General features: G+C 38.5%; 1 protein-coding gene across 1 annotated transcript in view; it reads left to right on the forward strand.

The window, feature by feature from the left end:
• Positions 1-19,985, forward strand: part of MAP7D3 (MAP7 domain containing 3) — a 116,601-nt gene that overhangs the window by 13,180 nt on the left and 83,436 nt on the right. The window contains exons 2-6 of the mRNA XM_078147730.1: positions 6,273-6,371; positions 6,463-6,543; positions 11,280-11,443; positions 17,612-17,726; positions 18,349-18,444. Coding sequence (XP_078003856.1) covers positions 6,273-6,371; positions 6,463-6,543; positions 11,280-11,443; positions 17,612-17,726; positions 18,349-18,444 — 555 coding nt within the window. The remainder of the gene's footprint in view (positions 1-6,272; positions 6,372-6,462; positions 6,544-11,279; positions 11,444-17,611; positions 17,727-18,348; positions 18,445-19,985) is intronic.

Genomic DNA, 19,985 nt, shown 5'->3' on the forward strand with positions numbered 1-19,985 from the left:
CAGCCAGGCTGTGGAGGGCTTTACAGGCCAAACAGAGGAGTTCATATTTTATCTTAGAGGCAATAGCCTCTAAGGCAAAAGCCCTGGAATTTGTTGAGTAGGGAAATCACATGGTCAGATCATTGCTTTAAGGAAAATTACCTAGAAAAATTTTCCATTTTTGTCCTCTTTGACCATCTGATGGGTGTGAGGTGGAATCTCAGAGGTGATTTAATTTGCATTTTTCTGCTTATTAGTGAGTTGGAACATTTTTTCATGTGGTGTTGAGCCATTGGATTTCTTCCTTCAAAAGAAAGAAACGGTTTTCAGAATTTTTAAGGACCCATTGAGATAATTGGAAAGGCCTGGGAGTGTTTTGAAATCAGGGTTAGAAATCACTCTACTAAGGAATTTGGTTGCATCTATGCATGAATAAGTGAACAGAAGAGAACTGTCATAGTTTTGTGTAAAATTTAGGTAGATGTAAGTTAATATACTGAAATCCACTTCTCTTATGAACCTGGCTTAGGAGGCTGGACCCTGGCCTTGTTTGGAAAGAAGAAGGAATGAGCAGAGTAATTGAGTAATACCTTTCAGCCTCTCTTCCTTCGCCTGATAATTATAGCTGATTCTCTTTCCGAGCCCTTTTGCCCTTAGCCTGCTGACCGCTTCCTGTCTGGACATCTTTCTCAGCAGGCCTTAGAAGCAGTCTTTCCTCTTCATCCAAACCACTTAGAATAAGGTCTTAGTCTTGAAAAAAAGAGTCAGAATTTTTCTCTCAGGAGAAAAGTCATATTTAGGCATGCCCAAGTTTGACTAACTTGTTTAAAACCTGTTTTTACCATCTGAATACAAACAGGTGGAGGCAAAGGAAGGCAGGGCACGTGGTAAGAGAATAGCTAAGGGAATTCTAGTTATGGGTTATTTTGAGCTAGGTATATATATATATATATATGTGTTTGTGTGTATATATGTATATAATATATGCATATATAATATATGTAAACTAATAAAACCAAGATTAAAACCTTCAGTTAAGTAATTCACTTGAATAGTCCATAGCAGACTTAAATAATTTTAGTTAACTTTTGAGTTACTTCATCTGTAAAAAGAGGGGAGTGGCTTAGCTGACCTCTAAAGTCCTTTCCAGTTCTGATATTATATAATAATAATAATGGTTAACATTTATGTAGCAGCTACTATGTATCAGGCATTATGCTAAGTAGTTTACAATTATTATCTCATTTGATCCTCACAACAATCCTGGGAGGTAGGTGCTACTTATTCTCTTCATTTTACAGTTGAGGAAACCAAGACAGAGTAAGTGACTTGACCAGGGTCATACAGCTAGGGAGTGTCTGAAGTTGAACTCAGGTCTTCTTAACTCCAGGGCCAATATTCTATCCACTGTGCCACCTAGCTGCTGAGAGTTCGTTCCAGACCTCGCAGTCTGAGTAGGGACTTTAGAAAATTAATAAGCTATTTGGAGCAGCTTAACCATTTCGTAGATAGAGTTGCAGACACCCCCAGAAATCTTATTAAATATTGAGCACACTTTAAGTCACAGCAAATCTAAATTTTTGAATTTCAAATGTTCCTTCTTTAATAGTAACTGTGTATTTATTGTTTGATTTATTTTTCCTGATTAGAGCACATTTAATACAGTCATGGTGTAATTGACTTCGAAATTTGTCATCTAGTGAAAAGTGACAAATGTATTTTAGGAGTTTTAACAAATCCCTCACCCCCAAAGTAGGAATAAACACTCCTGGAGCCAAGTACCCTGTGCCCAATGGGAACTGAATAAATTAATTTGGGGTGGCTATTTATTTTCATTTTGCTATCCAAGCAATAGTAAGTACAAAATCAATTAATCTGTAAAAACAAGCAAACTAATTTCTTGAGATAGTAAATACAACCAAAACCTTATTGAAGTTGTGAGTCCTCCATTTTTATTCATAAAACTTCCAACCTAAATCTTTGCTAGTCACTGTTCCCTTTGCTACTGAATAAAAATACTCTTTTCCTCATTTCTTATTTTTCCTTTTGTAGACAAGATTCTGAAGAGAACTAATATAGATCTGTAACTGCACATTTCATAGGCATTGACTTGAAGAGGAGCAGCTGTGGGTGACAGTTTAGAATTGCTGAATAAGTATTGTGATTAGTATTTATCATTGGCATCACTTGAGATTAAGCTCTTTGAGATAATTGTTCCTGGGCACAGCTTTGGGAGGATTATTACTGTGCTAGAACTAGTTGTCATGGAGAAGTGTTCTTCCTTCCAAGCTTGTTTGCCTTCAGTTGTACCCTGTGAGAGCAAAGTCTTAGGTAGGATAGTTTGATGGGTTTTTTGGAGGAAAAAGAGTCAGCATTTGATTGCTCTAAATCTGAAAGTCATTAATAATAATAATCACATTTAGTGTTCAGAAAAGACCTCAGGTTTTTCACGTCATCTTTTTTAATGTACTAAATGCTTCTAAAAACAATTTGTGTATTGTGATCTCTAATCCAACTAACCCTTTATTGTTGGTGATTTGTTCCATTGTGATACATTACTTCATCCTGGAACTGAATATTATTGGGTAAACAGTTCCTCAGAAAAGTTTCTCAGCTTTCCCCCCACCCCATGTGAGAGAGTTTTAGTTTTACAAGGTTTCTCTAAACTTAGTATTTCCATAGCCACAGTCTGTCTTATTTTTAAAATGCCTTCCCATTGTCACATTTTCATTATACAAAAGTATTTTGCCCAGACTTGTATTTTTACATTCTTTATTCAGTTCACTTTATCTAGACTCCTATAATTCCTACCCTCCTGTGGATTAAGAAGCAACATTATTTTTAGATTAGTATTTGAAAATAAGGTTACTTTTTGGTCCGCAGTGGATCTTGGTTCTCGGGCATAGGGAGTGCCTTTAAAAAATTCATTTTCCTCACAGATTATTGTCTCTTTCAAAAATGGATCTTTTGGGGGTTGACCAAGCTTTTAAATTAATGCTCTACTTGGGTTTACCCTTGACCTTTTGAAACTGGCAGTTTATATAGAGTAGTGTGTCTGCATTGATTACACAGAACGTGGTATAATTAGGTTCTGTAACCTACCTTTGCAACTGACTTGCTTCCAGGCATATTTTCAGGGTTTGATTTTAATCTATGAGGCTTTATGTAGTTTGAACTTTCCTCACTTTGGGGTTTAACCTTCTCTGAAGAAACTCTGAAATGAAATTTGTGTTAACCTTCTGCTAACAGCCCTGAGGTTTGAATCCCAAGGGTACCAAGACAAGTAGGGGATTATGAGAGAACACACTTGTCTGCTTTCATCATTATACGTAGGCTTGGAGGCTTTGACAAACGAGTGATTAACTTCAGTGGATCAATGATCTCAAGGGTGGGAGTGAGTGATTCACACATTTAAAAAATTAATTAAAATCTGGCATGCCTGATTATAATTCGGTGATTGTGGTTTTAATGGCATACTCCTTGGCTCTTGGCAAGTTTGCTCATTTTTACCTCCACAAGAGTTCCTGCATCTGTCCCTTTCTCATCAGTCATGAAGCTTCTTCCCTACTTCAGACCTTCATCATTACTCTCCTGGACTGTTGCCATAGCCTCCTAATTAGTCTCCCTTCTTCCAGGCTACCCCTTCTCCAATCTGTCTTCCACGAAGCTGCCAACTTAGTATTTCTAAAACACAGATCTGATCAAGTCTCTTCCCTACTCAGAAATCTTCAGTGGATCCTTGTTGTTTCTAGGATAAAATACAAAATCCTCAGCCTGGCATTTAAAGCCTTTTTTCAAGGAGTTTTGTATGATTTTGACATATGACACTTTGTTGGAGGGGAGAACCTTTAAGACATTGTTTTGCTCTATAAAATCAAATGCTATTTTATAATCAACAAATACTTAGCTTCTCTACATCTTTCAGTCAGTTGTGGGACTAATGATCTGGTCTACCTTAGGATATTCTTTATAGAAGTTTGTCTCTTCCCTTCTTTTAATGTTGTTGCTTTTTGGTTGTCTTCTATATTGTCCCTCACTTCGGTTTATTTGCACTGGTTCTCTCTTTGTTTCTTTGGTGAAGTTTGCCACTGTGGATTCAAGTTTTTCTATCCTGCCAATTATTTTTGCCATATAGGCCATAAATTCTGCTTTCACAATTCTTATTTCTCTCTTAAACTATTCAGGAACATGCTGCTGGGGTTCCATGCTCTCTTGGGAATCCACAGGGTCCTCTGGACTTGTTTTCCTTTGTCTTGCAGTATTTATTCAGAGATGTCTGGATGCATTTAGATGATCTGGAGGCTATCTTCCCTTCTGTTAATACCTTTGCTGTTAGTTTATCTGTTTATGTTCAAGATCTTTAACTGAGTTTTTGTCTTCCTGAAATCTTTGGTCATTTAAGTCTTTCTCCTTTATATGATCCTATCACTTTTGGACTCCTTTACTTTTTTGAAAGCAGTTATCCAGGGCTGGACCTCAAAGCTGTCTCAGCATCTTCCCACACTGGGAAATTTGTTTCATTGGTTTAAGTTTCTGCTCCAATTGACTTCCAGGGGGGACAGAACTGGTCCCACTTAGGTGCTTTCCCTGTCACCTTTCTCCTCTCCCCTCAGACCTAGTAGAGCGTTCTTTTTCTTCCTCAGTTTTCTGTTGGAGTACTGTCACAGTACAGAGGGCTGCCATGCTGCAGTCTCAGCCAGAGCAAGCTTCTCTGCCTTTTGGCACTGTGTCACCTACCTGCCCCTCCTGTTCCTTTTTCATTCCTTTGTCAGTGATGCCCTCAATTTGTGTGTCGGTTTTGTTCATAAAAGTTTTATATAGTTAGGAATGTAGGGTTTTCAGGTCCTAATGTTCTCTCATTCACCTCATTTTAGTAATAAATATAGTTCAAGACTTTTTCCCCCATACCTTTGGTGTCTTTCTTTCCTTTAGATTTCTTAAGGATTGATCCCTTAGCACCTTAAGAATTGTGTTATATCCAGCATGGCTGTCCTCTGTGCATCCTTGATTGAGTCCAGCCCATCTGATTGGTTTCCTATCTCTGTATAGTCATGGAAACATGAGGCATTAGCCAGAAAATCAAATAGGGAAAGCACTCATGGAGTTTGGAAGTTTACAGAAAAGGCAGTAAAGGGGAGTATTGAAAAGGAAGGAACAGATCTGGAATTGAGGCATTCCGCTGCTGGTCTCAGAGAGGCCTAAAAACAGTTTTCTGGAATATCATAATATACTTTGCATGTCAGAAACTATATTCAAAAACATTACAATACTACAGGATGCTTTGAAGACTAGCTTTTGTAGTAGACTTTGCCAAGCTGGAACAGTCTCCTACTGACATGATAATGACAGCAACTACACTTGTGGCTTCAGTGTGCTGTTTTCATACCTTTTTTTCAAAAGATCGATGTGATGTGTAACCTATATTGAATTGCTTGCCTTCTCAGTGGGTGGGGGGGGGAAGGAAGAGAATTCAGAACTCAAAGTTTTAAAAACAAATGTTAAAATTACTTTTACATGTAACTGGGGAAAAATAAAATACTAAATAAAATTTTTTTGAAGAGGCAAAAGATAGATGTGAAAGAAAATTGAAGATATTCATGTCTTTAGCATGTCTAAACTCTTCTAAGCAAGTAGGACTTTAATAAGGAAGGGCATCAGGTCAGGATTCTGCTTGAGCAAGTATTTTAGTCTAGTAGGAAGGCATCATCAAATCTTGAGTAAGAAAAACAGAAGCCTGTTCTTGTAGCCAGGTAGCAAATCTTGTTGGTTTCTATGTTGTCTTATCTGGGGCTGCCAGGAAGGAGACCCAGAGTCTAGCTCTGTCTGTGCCACTAACTTGCTGTGGTGCTGAGGCTCCATCAGTTCCCTTTTCTAGGCCTCAGTTTCTTCTATAAAATGAAGACAGTTGGACAAGCAATTTCTAAGGTTACTTCCACCCTATAATGTTCTGTGATTAAAAGTTAGAGCAACCCCTGGCCTTGTTCGCTAGAAGCTAGAGTAGATAGAGAATGGGATTGTAGAGTGTCATGGTGGACACAAGGAGTTTTGTTTCTTCCTTTGGGTGATGTGTGTTTTCTCTTGCTGTATGACCACATAGTAAATGAAGTGGCCTGTACCTTTCAAGCCAAATTTGGCCCCCGAGAGTCACTCACCTACATACTAACACTGGCTATCCTGCAAGGCCAACCGAAGACAAATGGTCCTGGATATGTAGAACAAGTAGGTCACCAAAAAGATTTCCATGAAGTGAAAGTCCACATCAAACCCTGTTTTCCTCCTGATGTCTGTTTCAGTTGCTGCAGCCCATGCAGTTGCCAAAGAAAGAAGGAACCAAAGTGGCAACATTGCTGTTCCAGCCCAACCTTCAAATATGAAATCATCAACTAAGCCAGGTATATGTCATGCAGTGTTTGTAATAGCTCTCAAATTGTCATCTCTTAAATGCCAATATCCTCAGTTAACTCTCTATTTATTTTTATATAGTGATAGATGGCTCAGTTCTGAGATCTGATGAAAGGCAAAGACTGGCAAGAGAACGCAGAGAAGAACGGGAAAAACAATATGGTATGTTAGAGGTTCCATGTGTGGTCTTATTCCAAATAACTGTCTGTGATCATGTCGGGGTTAGATATTTCCAGGATGGCTTATTTACTTTTTGCTAAGCTGTTCATGTTGTATAATATGTCATACAGAGATGTGAGATTAGCTATTGAGAACCCAGGGGAAAATGTTAGATTAGGTTAGATTATTTAACTTTCTGAAAGAGTAATTTCTATTTTGGGAAAGAAAGGGAAAGGGAGAACAGCAAAGTTTTATTTTCCTAAGACCGAGATTTTTAAATTACTTGAATCTTAACATTAATGAGATGGAATGCTAGCAGAACGAATTCTGAAGAACCAAGATGCTTAATACAGATACTACATGTCTCTTTTTGATTGCTTTGCTTATAATGAATATCTTGCATTTAAATAGTGGTGTTTTGTTGTTGTTTTTTTTGGTTCTAAGGCACCACCTCTGAATAATTAGCATGACGTACTGGCAAGCACCTTGGCATCAGGCAGAAAGCCTGGCCCATGGTGCCAGCTCAGCCACTTAATTAGTTTGTGACCTTGGGCAAGCCCCTTCATCTCTTTTAAGTCTCAGCATCTTCATCTAGAAAATGGAGATAGTAATACTACCCCGAGTAAGCACCAGATAAATACAAATTATTTTTTTTAAAGCCTGGGTTAGAAATAAAGATTTAAAATCCTACTCCAGTGCCTCAGTGTTGCATGGAGATGAGTAACTCTGGGTTCCAAAGCCTGTGGCAGTGAAGCGCATGTGCAATTAGTTCCTCCAAAGCCAGAAAAGCTGCAATAGGAAAGTTGTGAGCTGCTTGCCTTGGTGATGGCAGTACCCTCGGCCCCCCCCCCCAATAAAGTCACAGTCATTGAAGTATTGAAATATAGATCTAAACGAGGAATCCTATAGCCAGAAAGAATACGGCATTTACTGTGTCTCGGTTCTATTGCCTACCAAATCACCTGGCAAAACTAGTACTTGCCTTTATCCAAATGAATTCTTAATTAACCTAGTTTTTGATGGCACAGCTCTCTGGAGCAAAGTGAAAGACTTTTTTTTTTTAGGACTGCACAGATACTACGTAGTCTTCTTAAGTGAGGAACTATGTGGACACAGTACAATGTTCTGCTTTTGTCTGATGTGCTATCAGACTTATTCTATGAGTGTAGAAACTAGAGTACTGAATATACTTTTAAAAGTGAAGTCTGTAGCAGGTGCTTGCTATTGAAAGTAAACATTAATTCCTTCCATTTCCTTTTGGGAGGTGAGCAAGGGGAAGTTAATCTCCTTTTAAAATACCTTATGTTGGTCTGGGTTTTTGCTTCAGTTGAAATTAGCATTGAGTGTTATACTCCAATAATTCATTATATTTGTGATCTGTGTAGTTATATCCTTTAGTGGTACAGATCACTACTCATCCCCATATTCTTATTCTGTGTACCTCTTTTCTCTGATAAATTCACCATAGGGAGCCCACTAAATGTGGTCAAGACCTTCTTAAATAGCATTTAGGTTTCCCATCTATTGTCTCGTGCTCTTATTACATGATCATCCGCACCTCCCCCACTCTTGCCACCCCCCCCAGCTTTACTGATCGTGCATCTTTTGGATATACCACTTCTTGTGTGCAAGTCATTGTTAGTAATATACTTTAGCTCCACCACCAGCACCACCACCACACAATCACACACATCTTTCCATTGCCATTTAGGTCACCTGCCATTTTGATTCTTGGGAGATCACAGTATTCCATGACTTACAGTATTATTCCATGACTATTTATATAACTTCACTAGGAAAAATATTAGTGTTATAAAGGTGGGTTTTTGTTTCAGGGATCAGCTTGTGAAGAGTTACTCAGTTTGCCAAAAAGCAATCCAGCTCGCTCTCATTCTGCTATTCCCCTTTGGGCCCAGGCTATTTTCTGTCTTCAAGTGTCTGTCCACGATACATGTAGACTGATTTGGTTTTGATTTTATTTTGTGTTCTGTCAAGTTGTTCGTCTCTACAGAGAGCTGATTCTGAAATGCTCCCCATGTTGGTAACGAGTTTTTGCCTGTCTGTCTTTAATAATTGTCAATTTCATTTTCTGGTGGTGATAAAGTAGGACATGTCCAATTCCTTCTGACTCCTCTTGAAGAAAGTCTTCATGATACATCATGATCAGTCTTCTGTGTAGTCTACAAGTCTTTAGCCTCTTTCTTTTCTTAATCCTCCTGGACTATATTTTATGGTGTATTTTCAACCTCCTCCTGCACACCCACCTTTGCATCTAAGTCACTAGGTATTAAGGTATACGTTGACTTAATTTAGTGGCTTGCTGATTGAGTTCTTGGAATTTCTTTACCTTCTCCTCCTTGCAACAGGTGTCGGAACATAAGTTACAATTATCCTTGTTTACCTTTTGCTTATGGTCATTATGAACAGTGCAAAATGAAATGCCCAATTGTCCCTTGAAATGATGCTTATTGTTGTCTCTGGACATATATTGAAACAACTCTCTCAATGCCTTTATTTGCCTCTTCAAGGAGAAACCTGTGAGGCATCCTTCCAGTTAACTTGAATTTCCTGACAGTTTTGCTTTTTTTATTTATAGTGAAAATGTTAATATGCTTCAAATCCTGTACTGTGAAATCATAGAATTTGAAAGTTGGAAGGGACCTTGGAGACTGTCTGGTCCATATGTTAAAGGAATCTCCACGGTAACACACTTGAAAGGTGGTGGTCCAGAAGAGCTCCAAGGAGGGATGCCCCTTGAAGCATCCCATTCCACTTTTAGACAGTGTTTTATTGTCAGGAAATTTGTGCTAACATCAAGCTCAGAGTTGCCTCTTTGCCCTTTGTTTTTGGATTTGTCCACTGGGGCCAAACAGAAAAAGTCTACTGCCTCCTCCTTGTGGTAGTCCATCAGGTCCTTGAAGATACCTATCATGCCTCCTTCGATTCTTTCTTTTTTCCCTCCAGGCTAAACAAAACTAGTTCTTTCAACTAATGTTCACATGACATGGACTCAAGTCCCTTCACCATCCTGGGTGAGGCACCCCCCCCATCCCCTACACTCTCTAGTTTATCAACAGATGTCCTTTTAAACTTTTTTATTCTTTATGTCCTTCTTAAACTGTGGTGCCTAGAATTCCACACAATGTTCCAGAGGAAGTCTGATGAGAAAGTGTATAATCGGACTATCACCTCCTTATTCACAGAAGACATGCATGCCTCTTTTAATGCAGTTCAATTCGTAGTAGTTTTTGTGGCTGCCATATCACTCTTCTGACTCTTGATGAGCTGGTAGTCCATTAAACCCCCAGATCTTTTCAGAACAACTGTTATAGAACCATACATCTCTCATTATATGCTTCTGAAGTGAAGTGTTTTGTACCCAAGTGCAAGGGTACATTTATTCCTGTTGGAATCCATATTCAGCCCAATGCTGTAGTCAGTCAAGATCCTCTTGAATTCTCATTCTTCCATGCAGTGTTAGCTACTCCTCCCAATTTTGGGTTATCTGCAAACTTGATGAACCTATCTTCCCTGACTTTAACTGAGTCATTGATAAAATGTGAAATTGTACCTGGCCAAAACCCAATCCTTGGGGAACTCACTCCTCTGGAGACCTTCTGTCATACTGACATTGGATCAGTCACTACTCTTTGAGTCAGACATCCAGCCAGGTCTGAATACATCTGATTATATTGTTCTCTAGTCCATCTAATCTTTCCATCTTTTTTACAAGAATAGCTTGAGATACTTTGTCAAAAACTATGCTAAAATCTAAGTAAACTATATCCATAGGATTCTCTTCATCTATTCTAATAATCCTGTCATAGAAGGAAATGAAGTCAGTCTGCCATGACCTGTTCTTGATTAAAAAAAAGCAAAAGCATCTTGGCTCTTTCTAATCACCACTCCTCTCTCTACGTATTGGCCAATCACCTTTTTAATGATTAATTCCAGAATTTTCCCCAAAATCAAAGTCAAGCTCACTGACCTATAATTTATAGATGCTGTTCTCTTCTCATCTAAATTGGGACAGTTGCCTTTCTCTAGTGTCCAACAAGAGGTACCTCTCCTGTTTTCCATGATTTCCAGTTGATGTTTTATTCTGTCCTGTGGAATTCTTAGCACCTTCTGCTCCCTTTTCTACACTTTGCCTCTTTGCTGCAGAAGTTGAAGTAGTACACACCTTACTGATGACAGTTTTTATTTGTCACTGTTTCATGGATTATCATGGTCAAACATTTTGAGTTCAGCACCAGTTTGCCAGCCTGCTGAACAGGCAGTCTGGACCTGTACTCAAAAGCTTTCCTAGCAGAATCTGCCCAAGTTTGCACTTTACTGTCGTCGTTTTCAAGGACCCAGAGTTACCTAAAAGCCACCTGAAGCATTGGAGTAGGACTTTGTGGTAGGTACGTAACTTAAACATTCCACATAAATACTTATGTTGAAATTTGAGCTCAGGCTAAGTTGCCATATTTCCAAAAAAGAAAATTGAATTCTCATGTTTGAGATCTACAGATACAGTTGGGAGAGAACGAATAATGCAGTTAATTCTGTGATGGTTGTCTCTGTGTACTCATGAGTCTTCAATTACCTAGTGACACCTAGTTTGACTTAATATGCAGAGTGTATTGTTTGAGGAAAAGGGGGAATGGCATTTGCTTCTTCCTTCTCTGTATATTAAAGAAAACCTGCTTTTTCTTCTATTTTTGTTTGTCAACAATGTGCTTTGAATATTGTAGCTTTTAAAGAAACTCAACTGCTTGCAAAAGAAAAAAAAGTGAAACTGCAATATGAAAAGCAGTTAGAAGAAAGACAGAGAAAGTTAAAAGAACAGAAGCAGAAAGAGCAGCAACGACGAGCAGCAGCAGAGGAGAAAAGAAGGCAAAAATTAGATGAAGAAAAGGTGTGTTACGTGTTTGCTTAATACTTCTGAACCAGATGACCCTGGGTAAATCACTTCATCTCTGCCTCAGTTTCCTCATCTGTAAAATGGGGATCATAATAGCACCTGTTTTACCCTCCCAGGGTTGTGAGGATCAAATGAGGTAATATGAGTAAAGTGCTTAGCATAGTGCCTGGCCCATAGTAGGTGCTGTAGAAATGTTTCTTCCCTTCCTTTCCCCCTAATATGCTACAGATAATCCAAGGCCACTGTTGTGTCCTACATCTGGAGATATTTTTCTAATAGCTTCGTGCTCTTTGTCTCATCTTTTCTCTTTCCAGTCCTTCATATGGAAAACCAGGTTTGCCACACCTTCTCTTTTTCCCTTTCCTTCTGTGTTATATCTGTTGGGGTATTGAGGCCTGGAACCTTCATGATTAGTGCTTCTCAGCTTGGAGAGTAAACGCCTTTCCAGCTAATGGACCTAGGCTGCAGTTTGCCTGCTATATTATGGTGGCTACTTGGGCTAAGGACACCAGGCTGTAGAGCTGGGCTGGGCCGGCTCCAGGCCCTAAACTAGGATTGCTGCATGATTTTGTCCCAAGCTCCTTGCTCTTCTCTCTGACCTTGAGTTTTCTTACTTGACCATGTGTAAGCTGCTTAGAATTTTTAGCGTTTTACTTCAGTGGTGACAAGATTTGAGATTTTCTCCTCGCTGTCCTCTAGACAACCCCAATTTCCTGGCCTCTTTCCCCCTAATCTTTCTGTTTCTGCATCCATTAGTGAGTGTTAGCCAGCCTCAGAAGGTCCTATGTTTTTACTGGAGTTAACACTCTAGATTTTAATAATAATAGTTCTGGCCTCTCATCAAGTATTCATTAAGTGCCTATTGTATGCTAGGCATTGGTAATATAAATAGAAAAGTTAAATAATCCCTGCTTTCAAGGAGTTTTCATTCTTCTTGAGGAATACATGTTCACAGATAAGTACATATATACATACATACATACATACATACATATACACATGTGCACACACAAAATACACCATTATTTGCAGGAGCATTAACTACTGGCAGAATGAGGAAAGGCTTCTTGAAAGGACTTATGGGTTTTAAGACATGCAAGTAGGGAAGGCAGAGAGCATTCAGGGCACCAGGACAGCCTATATATAAAAGCATGGATATGGGAGATAGACGGTCTTATGCTGGGAACAACAAATAGTACAGTACAGTATAGTGTATGTAGTACAGCTGAAGTATGTAGGGTGAGGAGGGGGTAAGGTGCAGTGAGTCTGAAGAAAGAGCCTGGAGCCAGACTGTGAAAGGCTTTAAATGCCAAATGGAGAAACTCATTCTCTAGAGGCCCTGGGGAGGCTCTAGAGCTTCATGGGCAGGGAACTGACCTGGTCAAACCTCCATATTAGGAATATAAATTTGGCAATTGTGTGGAGGATGAATTTAAGAGGAAACTGGATGCAGGAAGATCTGTAGTAGGGGGCTGTTGAAGTTGCCCAGACTAGAGGTGATGAGAGCCTGAACTAGGGTGGTTGCGGTGAGTAGAGAGAAGGAGACAGGTGTAAGAGATGCTGAAGAGGCAGAATTAACAAGACTTAGCAACTGATTGGCTGCAGGGGTGGTGAGTGTGAACCTGGGTGACTAGAAAAATGGTGGTACCCCTAAAATCTTTCCTATTGCTAAAGTAAAATCTAAATGATCTGGAGTCCTTGGGGAATGAGTCATTCCAGATAGCCAAGTTTTCAGGATACATTTTAAACACCAACACTTGAAACAAATTTTAATGAAAATATTTTTAGAAGGTCCTTTTTAAAAAAAAATAATTTATTTTGAATTATCAACAATCACTTCCATAAGCTTTTGAGTTTTAAATTTTTCTCCCCCTCCCTCCCCAAGATGGTGCACAGGCTATACATTTACATTCCTATTAAACATATTTTCACATTAGTGATGTTGTAAGGAAGAATTAGAACCAATAAGAGGAACCACCAGAAAGAGGAAACAAAACACAACAGACGAAAAAAAATAGTAAATAGTATGCTTCCATCTGCATTCAGACTCCATAGTTCTTTCTCTGGATGTGGATAGCATTTTCCATCATGAGGCAAGGTCCTTCTTCTTGAACAGAGTATATTAAACATAATTTAGTGTAATCTTGCCTCAAGGTCATCATTATGATCATTAATTGTAATCCTGTTCTGTAATGTAGTGATGACTTTAGGAGCTGTTTTAGTATTGTAGGATTCTTTACTCCCAAACTAAGTTGCTCCTGCCTGCCATGCTCTTTGAGTTACTATATTGTCTTTTTATAGTTTTTCTGTCTTTGTTCTTGCTTCTCAGTGTTGTCATTGTGCCTGCCCCACTTCTAAATTGCCGTTTCTAATCTACCGTGGTCTTAGAAGCCAGATAACCAAACTCATTAGATTGTGTATGTGGAATAAGGGGACAGTAGGCTCAGGGTATAATACCAATGGCTCTTCTATAAGCAGAGCACTTTGCCACATTAATTTTGAGTGCTCAAGAGGTTGGTGTTAATAAATAAGGGCTTATCCAGGACAGATGTCATGGGAAAATGATCTCATAGGCTCTCCCTAGATTTATTTCCACATGTATCCTAGTATTATTCCTGATATTTGAGTACCAGTTAGTGCCATGTTACTGTTAGTTCAGCTTGTGGCTCACTCACAATGAATCCCATCCCATTCTAGGATGTGTGGGTGTTATCAGTAACCATCCTATTTCACATATATGTAGCTTGTTTTTTAGCTACAGGTCCAGTCAGATGCTTTGTATTTGTTCTGATTGATCTTGAGTCTTTTTCTTTTTGGACCATGGGAATAGATGTTTCTTTCAATAAAATAATAAGATGCTTAAATAAGATACTTTGTCAGAGGCACTTTTCCGTAGGTCATTTTGTTGTCTTGTATGGTAGGACTATAGCTTCTGTGTTTTTGTGGCTATTTGTTTATTAGCATTGCCAAGAGCATGTACTGGAGTGTGTGGCTTAAAGACCTGATATTGATACCAAAAACTAGACCACCATTTGCTTTCATTTTGAAGTTTCAAAAGTTGCATTTATTTTAGGTTACGACAGATACAAATTTTGAATCCTTGAGTGCCTTTCTTCAAATTGTTAGGTGTCCATGTTGTCTGTCATACCTTCCCAACAGGATGGACAAGGACATAATATCAGACGTTAGCTTGGCATGTTTCTTACAACTGATATCAGATGAGTAACTGGGTTTGAGAATCAGTATTATTATAGCATTTCTTAGAAGAATCATTCATTTGTGAGACTGCTGGACCCAGATGGCTCTGGAGGAGACTTTGCACAGCCCTCACTCAAAGCAAAGTCAGTTGCAAGTCATGCCATCATCTCCCTGATGTCATGGCCCTCTTCAAGAATGAAGGACAAACCACACACAGACACACACACACACGACACATTTATGAGAAAACATCATGTATAGAGCAGCAGTGGCTCTGGAAGGAGCTGGCTGACGCGCCTCTGAGGGCAGCATGGCATGGTGGGAAGTCCCAGCCGTGGGGTTGGTGAGACTGCCTTTGAGTCCTGACTTGGCTTCCTCTGCTTGGGAATGTGGTCCAGTCACTGAACTTGCTGAGCCTCACATCCTCGGTCTGCCTCTTTCTTTACTGCTGAAGATAATGCTTTTGAAATGATCAAGAATTAGGGAATTGTGAGCTATTATTAATGTTTTTATAATGTGACATAAAAATCTGTGTTCATCTTTATCATAGACGGTGTTCGTCTATAATGTAGAATAAAAGGTGACTTCTCCCTGTCATTAAATACAGAAATGTGTGTGTGTGTATATTTCAGCTCTTGATTGCTGATATTCTTGGACATATTCACCTGTTTTTCTTTGCTTCTGAGATGTCTGCTGTTCTGAATTTTTTTCTCTTCAAAAGGCATAGACCACTCTCTTTTTTTAGTAGCTTTATCTTAGTCCCCAGAGAAATAGTCATTTTTACCTAGGGTCTTTGTAGGGATGGTGTTGCTGTGGTATTGTTATCGTCAGGGCAGAGTTAGAGACCTTCTGTCCCTGAGGTTGGCTTTGTTTAGTTGAGTATTCGAAGCATGCTATAGTGAAATTTAAGAAATCATTGAGACAAGAAATCCATCTTACTCACTTCTGGAAACAACATTAAAAAAATGTCTGTATGACGTGTCAGTCTATATGACCATAGTTTTACCCTAACAAGCGGGCAGGTGGCCCATTGGACAGAGAGCTGGACTTGGAGTCAAGAAGACCTAAGTTCAAATCCAGCCTCAGACACTCACTAGCTTTGTGACCCTGGGCAAGTCAAACTCTATCTGCCCCAGTTTCCTCATCTTTAAAATGGGGATAATAATAGCAGTATCTTCCAGTGCTATTGTTGTTGTGGGGATCAAATGAGATAACATAAAGCACTCTGCAAACCTTAAAGCACCATATAAATGCTAGCTACTACTATTACTATTTTTATTCTTCTTCTTATTAATACTAATGTCTGTTATAACTTAGAGCAAGGCTTTCAAATTGATTATCATTATTGAAGATTAATTTTTTTCACCAGTTAAAGCCTGAAATATGACAGCTTTCATGAAGTGTGTTCCTAAAAAAAAGTGTGTAAACTGAGCTATATTTTTAATGCTCAAAGGGACTTTTCTGTTTAAGGAATCCTGCTATTAATTATTTTATAGAACTGAGAATCCTCTTATATACTTGTGGGCTCTGCCTTTAAAACGCAATCTTTTTTGGGAGGGAGATAATGATGACAATAATAATATGAGACATTATTTATCTAGAATGTAAAGATTTATAAAGTGCTTTCTATACATTATCTCATCAGGCCCTCATAAGAGGCCTCATTTTATAACTGAGGCTTAGTTTAACTGCCTTCCTGGGTTCCACAGTATTCGAGAAAAGTTTTCTACGTAGTTTCCTGCCGTCTTTGAGTTGAGTATTCTTTCCACCACACCTTACTGTCTTATACTTGAAAACAATATGAGACAGCATCTAATTAAGTGCTAGATTAAATATTTAAACTAATTGTATGATACTTACAGTAGGTTCTGTGTGCTAACAAGAAGGGAAGGATTCAGTTGGGCCCTGGATTGGCTACTGGGAGTTAATTGGACCTTGAAAAATTGGATTGAGATAGGGGCTGTGGGGGGAAAAGGGGTGAATTTATATTGTTGAGAGGCAGTGGCTTGGAAGTCCTGTACCTTTTGTGTAAAGTCATAGTTTCAGATAACAGATTTGCTTAAAGCAAGGTACACATTTGCATTATGGTTGTAGGGTAGCCCTGAGTTCTTAACAGGTAAGAAACAAAACAAGAAGCTAGTATTTAAAGTCTGTACCTCTACTCATGGTTTGGGGTCTCATTATAATTTTCTGATAGGCTTTTTTCCTCCAAAACTTTTTTCTTCAAAAAATCTTTTCAGTTTACTATTTTAGTAGATACTTTAAAGCTATTTGATTTGTACTTCCTGTAGGGACATAGGAGGCATGCAGATTGGGCATCGTTGAATAGAAAGATAAATTGGAAGTGATTATTGCCTTTTTACATATCCATATTCTTTTGCTTTCATTTTACATGTACAGTATTAGTTAATTGAATCTCTGGTTGCCAGTATTCAGGTAATGTTGTTACTACTAATGTATAGGTATTATCATTCCAATTTTATTTGCTTCAATATCTTATTCTAGCCATCTATTTTAATTTTATTTAGCCTGTTTTCTTAGCTTAATGTTAGGATTTTGTCAGCCTAGTGTTAAATATTTCTTTAGGATAGGTAATTAAGTGTAACTTTAAAGGCCAATGATGTGGTTAGATTTAGAACTTAGCAGCATTCTACAGGAAGGGCTTTAGACACCAGAGATCTTATGAGACATTATTTTCAGTGCAAGGACTTGTCGGGTATATTATAGAGGGGCTTCCCATACAGGTATAGGTTGGACTAGAGAGCCTGTGAAATAGCATCCAGTTCTGAGATTCTCTGATGATTTGTAAGGCGAGGCATAGGCAGATCATTTATGTTCCCGTAATTCTTTGTACATTTTTTGCTTGAAGTGTGGGGTGCATGGGTGGAGGGAAGTTGTATAAACTATACATAAAGTCGATACACTAATGTAATGAGCACTTATTTATTTTTAAATGTTAAATAGGAACATTATGAGGCAATGGTTAACCGTACTTTGGAACGTAGCAAGCGGCTAGAACAGCGACAGAAGAGATGGTCATGGGGAGGCTCTGTAACACCAGATTCAGACAGCAAATCTGGTAATTATTAGTAGCACTGATTGCATATAGTGAAAAAGAAAAGCAATCAAAGAATTTTTTCATGTTATTAATCCAATTTTAATACAATGTTTATTTTCATATGATTTTTTAGTGTTTATACCTAAATATTGGTTAGTAATATGAGACTTACCACATAATATTAGCATTAGATTGATATACTAAAATGGAGAGGTTGCCATTTTGGTAGATTTACTTCACCAAGATTGAAAAATGGTAGATGCATATGTAATTCTCTATGTGTTAGTGAGACTCCTTATTAAGCACAATAATTTTTATCAGCTTTTTCCTTAGAAAAAGAGGACCTTTTAAAAAATTTAAGTTTTGAAACTTTTAAGACTTAAGTTAACAAAGTGAACAGAGGAAATAATAAGTAGAAAATGGAAAATTACTGAAAATTGGTGAGTTGGACACAAGAATTTCCTGAAATCTTATTTTTGAATTTTTTTTCATTAGTCACTTCTAAGTGTCCATTTAAATGCAAACATTGGTGATCATCCCTGGCTATTTTAAGAATATATATGATTTTATTAGTGTTATTGGTGTTTAGTTGAAACCACTGTCTCCATTTTTCCATCTGTATTGTAACTGTTTTTCTGTTTAGGTCTGTCAAGTGCTTCCCCACCCAATCCTGTAGATTTAGTTGACAAACTCCCTTCTTCCACAGAGCTGCAGACTGCAGAAGAAGGTGGATCCAGTGGTATTTGTTTCCAAAATTCTTGCTTGCTCTTACTATGTGCTTTCCACTAACATATGCTGCTATAAGCTTCCCTTTCACTAGTTGTGATGAAGTAAGCCAGTGGTAAGGAAATATGCTGCAGAGTCAGAGGTGTCAGGATTCTGGCCCTGGAGATATATAGCCATGTATTAGATCTTGTACAGGAAAATCTCACTCATTCAGACTAATTTTATTCCACTTAACAAACATGTATTAAGCTCCTCTCATGCTCAGTGAACTCTCTGCTAAGTACTGGGGATACAGAGATTCCTGTCCTCATGAAAGTTACATTTAGCATAGTTGGAAGGACATAACATGCAAGTTACTGTAGTAGAGAATAACATAAGGTATATACATAGGAAAGGAACAAAGAAAATGCTGCATTAAAGGCAAAAAAGAGTCAGAGAAGACCTCCTGGAGGAGATGGTGGCAGCATTGGAGAGGGTGAAAATGGAGCAAGGAGAATGCATTCCAGGCATGGGCATGCTATAACTAAAGGCAGAGAAATAGGAAAAGGCAGGGTGAGTTGAGGAAAGGTAGGAAAGTTCCAGGTTCCAGGAGGCCTTGATCATTTGGCTAAACTTTATTCAGTAGATGATGGGAGTCAGTCACCTAAGGTTTTAAGCAGTAATGAGATGAGTGCTTAGTGTTGTAGTTGGCTCAGTGGCAATTGGGAATCAGCATTTAATGTCAGCTGGCATAGGGAACCAGCTAGTCCACTGAATTAGGTACTTTAGGATTTAGTGGGGGAAGCCAGTCTGAATTGATCCATGTTACAAAATACTTCCTAGGAAATACAGCTATATGCTTCAAAGTACCTATAAAAACTTATATTGGTTGGTGATTTTGCCTTGATAGAGGTTCTTTGTGGGATTGCTTTCAAATATTGATGTAATTATTAATGTAGACATGAGAAACTAGACTCTCTAAAAATGTTTGAAGACAGCTTATTCTCAAAGTTGACAATTACCCCTTCTTCGAGTGTTATGCTTGCCCAAATGATTGCAAGCTGTTTTTTTTATGGAGATGGGAACAATGAGTAGCCCATTCCATCAAAAGGATCACAGGTTCCCAACTGGTATAATCTAGATTAATGTGATTTTTTGTTGTTGTTGTTGTTGCTGTTGCTGTTGTTGGGGTTTTTTTGGTATTCAGCTTGGGCCAGAATAGAGAGTTGGTATGTTGTGATTTGAGAGAGAGATGTCAGAGAGGCTTCTCTGTCCAAAAATGTCTTCCTTCACTATATATATCACTTCTGTGGTGCCTGAAATTCTGCAGTTAGAGATAGTTTCGTTGAGATTGGCTTTTCTGGGGTCAAGAGCTTCCTATTAAAACATAGATGCCCTTGACAGCAGGAATATTTGAAAATACTATTAGACACCTTAGCGGAGGTTGCTTGGTAGCTATCCAAAGAACAAACCCTTGCTAGAAATGAGCCATAGGATAGGTAGGTCCCTGGAAGGGCCTAAATAGCAGGGTGAGGGGAGATTGGGAATAAAGTAGTTAAAATGACAGGGCTAGGG

Source organism: Phascolarctos cinereus, unplaced genomic scaffold (assembly GCF_003287225.1).
Source record: "Phascolarctos cinereus isolate Bilbo 61053 unplaced genomic scaffold, phaCin_HiC Scaffold_8;HRSCAF=390, whole genome shotgun sequence".
Classification (NCBI taxonomy): domain Eukaryota; kingdom Metazoa; phylum Chordata; class Mammalia; order Diprotodontia; family Phascolarctidae; genus Phascolarctos; species Phascolarctos cinereus.